Genomic DNA, 8,481 nt, shown 5'->3' on the forward strand with positions numbered 1-8,481 from the left:
ATTGAATATGTCACAGTTAGAATCTCATTGGCTAGTTTATGACAAGCAACTGCAACAGGTGTAAACAAAAAACAGGTCCCTACATTGGGACAAAGCTTGGTTGCAGGTTGACTGTATGATACTAGTATTGAAAGCAAGAGGAAAGTAAACTTCATTTGGAATTCAGATCCAACTGAGGGAACAGTGAGAATGACACAGTGAAGGTACACTTGGGTGCAGTTTCATGCTGGTGACTTTTTTTTCTTCTTTTTATGCTTAGAGCAGATTTTAAACCAGGAGTTGAATATCTAGTAACACACACACAATTCAAAACTCAAGTGAACATTAGCACATTTGTACATATACTTACATAAACTTAGTATTTACATATTCTAAACAAAGCTCCATTTTAACAGTTGAAGTCTTTTAACACATGAAAGAAGAGAAGCTACTACAAAGAATGCATAACCAGATCACAAATTTTCCACAAGCATATAAACACGTTTTAAAGTGCTTTCTGGGTGCTTCAGATTAACCCCTTGCAAGTATGAGCTCCTATGTAGTGCTGTTCCAGTCATTATAAAATTATTTAAATCATTTCCCTTCAGGTGCATTGCAAGTTCCAGGAAAATGACACCATCATCAATGTAAAAGTTTTAAGCTCTATCAACATAAACATTTATTAGTTAAGTTCAGATGAAGTTGTCAAATACTTTGGCTTATCATAGCTTGGGATAAATACTTGATAGAACAGGAATTGCACCTCTCCACTCGTAAGTTTTTTACTAGAAAAAAATACCCCAAAATAAGTTGACAGTATTCTTTGGTAAAACCAGGACATTTGGCCAGTTTACATGTACATCTATTTATTAAAATAATCTAAAAGTGAACAAATGCCACTGTTGTACTGTCAATTTACAGGAATAACCATTCCTTACTCTGTGGAGAAGTATCAAAACATTAAGCTTATAAGTTAGCTATGTAACAAGCTGAAACACCTTCAGCAACCATTACAGGGGATGAAAAATGTTTTTGCTTAACACTTATCCTTTACGTGACATAAATTGTAACATGTTCTATGCCTGCAGACAAGTCCATTACTTTGCAGTCACTACAGAAACATTATTCCATGGTGTACACTGTTAGGTTCCTGACAAGCATGTAACAAAAACCAGGAATATGGTGTGCTGACCAACCAATATTCAACTGCACAGTATTTGTGCATTACCTATACTAAGTACTAAGAAAAGCCTATGAAAAATTCAGTTAACTGCTACAAGTTACGTGAATATATAAAAACAGAGCAGATATACAAGTATAACACTGAACATACTGTACTTTATTAGCACAAAAAGCCAGAACAAGGCACAGCAAGCAGAAAAATACATCAAGAGAAGGGTTAGTGTAGCATACAAGAATAACGTTTATTGTACTTGCAGCCAAAATGTTCCCTACCTCGCACAGGTCACTGCCATAGAGAAGTAATAACATACTGTAGCAGCTGGTAAAGAAACTAGAGAGCACTCATAATCGGTACAAAACATTAAACAGGAGTCAGGGCATTCCAACGAAATTTTAGTGCAAAGTTGTCTAAGATGGAACAATTTTCAGTTCCATCTCCAATTAAATAAGCAAACAGAACTCAGAATCTTGTTTCCAAGTAATCTGTTGAAACTATAATCAGTGCATATTACTTTAAAACATTTTTCTTAAAGCGCAAATGGAAAGATATTTACAAATAAAGTGTAACAGTACCTTTGAAACCTGACATTTATTTCAGATCTGTCAGATTTTGTATTCTGGTTATAATAATTCAAACACTTGTAATTTTCTCCATAAAAATAGCAGACAACTTTAAATAATCAAACATCTCTTCACTATTGCCTTCCACTGTAAGTTACAAGCAGTCAGGCCACCAAATTGTGTTTTAGAAAAAAACCAACCTTTTTTTTCATGGCAATAATCTAAGCCCATGTCCAGCCACTGAATCAGTAATTCACTGACACTGGAAAGTATTTCACTGCCCGAGACAGTATTACCTTTGCTAACAATGCCACTTAAATCTCCAAGTGTTTAAAAAAGAATTACAGTACTGAGCAGGCATATTCAAGTCTTAATGATTAGGAAACCTTATACTCTGAGAAAAGCATGATTCATCTGTTAGTATCAAAACACCATTAACTCTTAATGGACTGCTTCTAATGAACTGCTCTTCATTAAAAGAAAATACTCCTATTCACTAGTATTTGAGAACATGTTTGTGAGCTAAATTAGTACTTTGAGTAGTGGAAAGTTTTCAAGGAGATAATTTTAAAAAAATACTTCAAATATTAGCAAAATGCTCCTCTAATAAAGCCTTTCTTTATTAGCATTGCTTGAATGCCCCATGGAAAAATGCCTCATAGTTTCTTCATCCAATTACTACAGCTATAAAAGGGAAACAAAATATTTAGAAATTAGCAAAAATATTTTCATCAGGCTTTAATGAAAAACGTGCAGAATTGTGTCTGCTTATTGTTTCCAAGAGGCATCACAACTTAGTTTGACTAACAGCAGGCAGCATCTGACAGGATACTAACACTCGGCTTAAATAGGGTATTGCAGAAAAGCTAGACGTTGTTGGTGCGCTCGCTGCAGTTAAACTGTAACACACACAGGAAAAAAAAAAAGAAAAGAAAAAAAAGCATATTCCAGAAGCTTATTCTGATTTCCATTTACTTTGCTTTTATAGGTTCCCGCTCCAACCATCGCACCCTGACTTTTTGTTTATAGTGATACTCCTTTAGAAAGTCTTGCAACATTGAAGGTAGAGGGAGGTCATCGATTCCATCATACGTAGTGCACCTGCAGATTACTGCCCGGCAGATATACTGCAGACTAAAGGGGAAAGTCCTGTTCAGAGATACAGTCAGTAAGGGTTCAAAGAACATGCAAGAGCTAGGGTCTTTGTAGTGTTCCAGAAGCCCTGTAACAGTGGAGGAGTGAAACACACAGGGATCGTGGGCATCGAAACTGAAGTTGTGATTCCACTGCTCAATGCGTGCGTGTAGCGAGCGGTTGTAACGACGGAAGCTCACCGAGAAGAGGTAGTCCTCTTGCGCTGAATCCCTGAGCAAAAAAGTGCCTTCAGGTTTACCCTCCAGAAGTGCTTCTGCTTCATAGCGGTCCATCACACCCCAGTAACACGGGTTACCTGTGATCTGAAGTAAGTCTGGCACAAGGCAGTGGATGTAATCAATTTGAGTGTGCACTTTCCAAGCCCCCTGCCTGCTGATATGGCCGTGGCTCTCTCCAGACATCTGACGCTGCTTCTGCCTGCGTGACTGCAGACAAAGCGTTGTTGTGTCCTCTTCAGAGTCACAGTTTCCTGGAGGTGTTATGTTTTTGTCCCCGGTCAGCTCAGTCATACCCGGGGCTAACTTTGGTCCCAGTTTATACAACGGATTAACCTGTGCTGTAGCTTCAAAAGTATGTATTTGGGCATTGGGAGGGGGATCAACCCCTTCTTCAATACTAAGTCTACGTCTTTCTCTGAGCCTGTCTTCTTCATCTTCTGTGGAAACCAAGGAAGGATCAAATGTGTCAAAAAAAGTTGAATGAGGACTCACAGGTGCTGTGTGTTGTTTAATGAGATGCCACTTCTGAGCCAGATCTGAGCCTGCAGGAAAAGGGCATTTCTCAAGCATTAGTTCCGAGAGATGGATCTTCCTTTTGTTGGAAAAGAGAGGTTTGGACTGTTTGCTGTAAGTTCTCATGGGAAAACACAGCCCAACAGTATCCTGCAGACGCTGTCGTAGAGAACGGCTACCTACTGTCCTGCTTGATACCGCATCCATATCATGGACAGAGCTCACCCCATACCTTCGCTCCCTCCTCTGCAAACCACTTCGTGTTCTACCAAATCTTTTTTCAGTATAGAAGGAGCTCTGGGTTTTGGTAGAGCAGGAAGAGCTCACCCCATACCTTCGCTCCCTCCTCTGCAAACCACTTCGTGTTCTACCAAATCTTTTTTCAGTATCCAAGGAGCTCTGGGTTTTGGTAGAACAGGAATGCTTTTTCTTCCCACCCCAAGGAGCATGCCGAGAATAAGAGTCCCTTCGAGCAAGTCTAGCTCCTGCGGTGACACACGAGTCATTCTCTTTCTCAATGCTTATTTCAACAATCTGAGGAATTTCTGTGACACAGTTTTGGTTCCGCCTTGCCGAATTCTTTGAAGGACTTAGACCTAATTGCAAAGCAATGTTTTCTCGCAAAGGACTGCTGGGTTGTTGCTGCGCCAAGTCAGCTATCTGGACAGCTTTCTCTTTAGCAGAAGAGCAACTAGTGGAGTTCACAACCACATTTTCATTTTGGCTTCCACCCTCGTGACTGAAAAGATTCTGGCACCTGTATTTGAAATTGTTCCACATCTTTCCCACTTTATCCATGGATTACGATATCTAAATTCAAGAGAAGAAAAATTAAAACAAAAATTTAAGTTTAAAAAATATGAGAGTACATTCTACATTATCAATTAAGTTACAGACACAAAACAACAGTTAACTAAACACACTACATTTGAAAAAGCACCTAGTGTTGGTAAGGTTATGTGGAAGTGACATGCCATCACACAATTTTGATACTCAGAAAAATCACCACAAAGAAAATGTTGTGGAAATTACAAACATTTTATTTACAAGCAGCTCCTAACATTTTTCTGTAGGCACGTAGGTAGGTCTGTACAGTTGTATTTGATGGTCAGCTATAACTGACAAAATTTAAGAATATCAGTACAAAAATAGAAACTTGGGAGAAAAAAAAAGCATTCGGCACTCTTAGATGAGGCAATCAGCACAAGACAAGGAAAAGCAGTATGGTATCAGCAGAATTTTAGAATTATAAAGTCTCTGATATATTAATAAAAGCCATACATATGAAACATCTAAAGAAATCCCAAAATGACTGCCTGACTTCGCTACTTAAGATATAAAAGAATGAAAGAGCCCAAGGAGCTTTTCTATCTTTAGTAAGAGTACTTAAAAAGAAAAAAGCTTTAGCAGAAACACGATGATGGTGAATCATGAAGATACAATAACAAGATAAAAACATTAACAAGTGTGCATTCTGCAACTATTTTAGAAACGGAGTATGATAATTGGAACAAGACTGCCAAAAACACAGGACTGCCCTAGGACACAGAAACAGGCTAATTTTGTACTAAAAAAAAAGTCAGGCAATGCCAAGCTAAATCAGATCTAATTAAGTTCTGAGACAAGAGCTAAACTTGAAGGATTAAAACATGTCACCTTATCTAATTTAACTCTTAATGGAAACTGCTCTGCTCTTTGGAAACATCAGCCTAGAAGCCCCTTAAGATAGAAACACAGCTGTAAGCCCCTGACTCTATAGCAGGATCCACTGAGACTGGGGAAGACTCACAAGTGTATCTTACATGAGAATCATGAAAGGATAATCAACATGAAACACCAACTGTTACAGGAATGGAAAGCAAAAGGAGCAAAAGCTTTCTTCCCCACCCCATCCTCAGTTACTTCAGCAAACCCAGCAAGCAAAGTATCTACATCCAACTGCATAAAATAAAACTTTTAAGAGTTTAGTGTGGATGCAGGGAGGTGGTGGCTGTGGCGGAAAGCAGGGAAAAATCAGGCCTTCACAGTCTCTGCAGACTACTCATACAAGTTACTTAGGACACAGTGCTAATGACAATCTCAACAACACCCAAGTAGTTATTAAGGAGGGAGACACTTGCAGAGAAGTGTTACACACAGAAGATGCTATTGAGTTCTATGTAAAAGTCTGTAAGCAAGGGAGCAAGCAATGTCTTCCTGATTAAAAATTAATAAAATCCTAAATTTGTTATTTCTGGAGTACTCTGGACCAAGCTGGGGTAGTTCTAAGATCAGCAGAACTAATAAAGTCCGATGATGTAGAAATCTGTGGGAACCACATAACCATGTATCATGACATTGCAATAACCAGAGCTGTTTGCGGTGACAAAATACCCACACTGACCAGGAGGCAGCATATGTTTGCAAGCTGCAAGCCTGTAAACACAGTATATGTAAGGCTGGCTTCTTCCCACTTTTCTTTCATGTTGTACATTTCTTTCTCTTCTTAGTCACAGAGATGTTAAAAAATTTTGGGAAGGGAAAAGGTAGAGTATATAACCTTCATTCCCTTGGGAAATAAGGCTAGAAATAGTACACAGCTTTGCAACAATGAACTGGAATTACTTTTGTAGCCAGTCACACACCATTCTGTGGTGTCTTTTATTCTAAAATTGCTCATTATTGCTCTTCTTTACACTATTAGTCTAGAATGTTTTTCAACTGTTGCATGTGTGGAAGGTTCTACACACTTGCCCAGAAAGCTTCAAGAACAAAGAAAAAAACAAACAACAACCCCCTCCCTCCCCTCAGAACCTCCAGCATACTGGCTTAACAGACTGTATTTTCAAAAGTTAAATATAAAAGGTTAACTACTTTTTGTCATGCTTGAGAGAATATAGATACCCTTCTTACCCAGAAAAGCGTATGAGTCACTGTATCTTGTCTTGAGAATATACCTCACCATGAACTTGCTAGATTCCTTTTCCGAGTTGTGGACATGATTACTACAAAGAGAAAAATGGTATTTTTCGTTAGTTTTTATAGTATCTTTTACTTTTAGGTATCTTTATAGTATTTATAGTTAGTCACTGGTATCAAAGGGATATTTTACTAATTTTATCTTAAATGTGTGCACAGAGCTGCCTGCTCATTATATTTTTAATGCATATTAAGATGAACAAAAAGATTCACAGAACTTTGTTTTTCATCCATTAAGAACATTTATCAAATAGTCCAGGGGAGGACCCTCAAACGCAGCTTTTGAGAACCAAGAGTGAAGCCACAGCAACTGGATCATTGCTGCGCCAGGCACAATGGGCAGACTCAGGCCTGTAAAAATGGTTTTCCCACATCATGGTCTCAAGTTCAAAGCAGTGGTTCCCAAGTTGTGGTTGGCAGTGCTGTCAGATCACCTCACACTGCCTCTTCTCCTTGTTTCCAGCTGCTACATCACATCAAAAGGCAGCTAAAAATACACACTTTTCTAATATTACTTTTCCAGGTAAGCAACTGCTGTTCTTGCCACTAGGATGTTATATGATTGTGAAGCAAAAGGAATATGAACCATGACTCTAAAAATGGGAAAGTAAGTGGAATACAAGATGAGTTCTTTATTAAAAGAGTAGGTCAGCACTTCCCTGAAATAATCATAATTGTTTCTTCAGAAATCCAGAGGCATGGACGGATTTAGGATGCTCGCATCACTGTCAGAAGCCTAACAGTAACATGGAATCATTTGCTTCTGTGCACTAGAACCAAGCTCAGGACAGCAGTAAGAGTCAAGAGAAAACATTGGGAACTTATATTAAAGCTTCACATAAAGAACAGGAAGAAAATATTCAACTGTGATGTATATATACTGGAATAAAAAATAGTGGGGTTGAGCAACCACCAGGTGAATATTAAAAGATCATATTCCTAGGCAGAAACTCCAGAGTAATCGCAAAAAATATAAAACATTTTTAGTTTCCATTCACCTCTAGAAGCACTAAAACTGCCTAAATGCTTTTAAAGTCAGGCCATACTACTACTGTTGAAAGATTTAATAAAAGTAACCTTTCCAGATGGCAGAGCTGCAAGTACAAAAATCTTAGTACAGAATGAAGATTAAAGTAAAAGTACAATTCTTTTTCGATTTTAACATTTGCATTACTTTCTTCTTCCCCCCCCATTATGTTCCTAGCAAGTCTACAAACCACAAAACCTACTGTAATTGGTTCAGAGTAACAGAGCAAACAAAAGGCAAAGTTGGCAGAACAAGGGAAATACAATTTTTATTAAAGTCTTACTTAAAACATTAGGTCATGCAGGCCTCCAAAGACCAACTTGCAAACAACTAAACCCAGTAAAGCTGTTTTACCGGGCACTGGTGCTAACCATGTACCTAATTAAAAATCCTAAAAGGATATGGAAACTTATATTGAAGTTTCATGGTTAATGGTACTTACATTAACTCTACACATAAATATCATTCCTCAGTCCTATTCAGAAACAGGAACAGACAACATACCACCTTATCACACATCATCGCTGGGCAGCAGACAGCCTGGTAGACAAACTGCCCCATGGCTCTAGGAGGGACTGCTTGCTTTAGGAAACAATCTTCACTAACAGAAAGCAATTTCTTCAATTTGGGTGACTGTCTCAGTTAAACCTCTCCACCTAGTGTTAGGATAAAACCTGAGTCACTGGTAAAGTATTTAATATTCATTCTAGTAATTTTAAATTAGTTTAAATCAACGTGCAGATGTGTGGTTTCAGATTTCTTATGGCAGCACTAAAGTTGACAAAATACAATTTAGTTCGGAACTGGCCTTAAAGCCATACTGCTTTTACAAAGGTGCACTGCCAGTGATTATTTAAGTATAAACAGAAAACAAATTTAATTCCAACA

General features: G+C 38.1%; 1 protein-coding gene across 1 annotated transcript; it reads right to left on the reverse strand.

The window, feature by feature from the left end:
• Positions 1-842: 842 nt before the first annotated feature.
• SOCS5 (suppressor of cytokine signaling 5) lies at positions 843-6,559 on the reverse strand. The gene is made up of 3 exons (XM_010004935.1): positions 6,501-6,559; positions 3,943-4,418; positions 843-3,840 (listed from the first exon to the last, which is right to left on the reverse strand). The coding sequence occupies exons 2-3, from the start codon at positions 4,404-4,406 to the stop codon at positions 2,694-2,696; spliced, it is 1,611 nt and encodes a 536-aa protein (XP_010003237.1). The 5' UTR covers positions 4,407-4,418; positions 6,501-6,559; the 3' UTR covers positions 843-2,693.
• Between the last annotated feature and the right edge of the window lie 1,922 nt (positions 6,560-8,481).

The sequence above is a fragment of the Chaetura pelagica genome, unplaced genomic scaffold (genome assembly GCF_000747805.2).
Source record: "Chaetura pelagica isolate M959 unplaced genomic scaffold, ChaPel_1.0 scaffold13, whole genome shotgun sequence".
NCBI lineage: Eukaryota > Metazoa > Chordata > Aves > Apodiformes > Apodidae > Chaetura > Chaetura pelagica.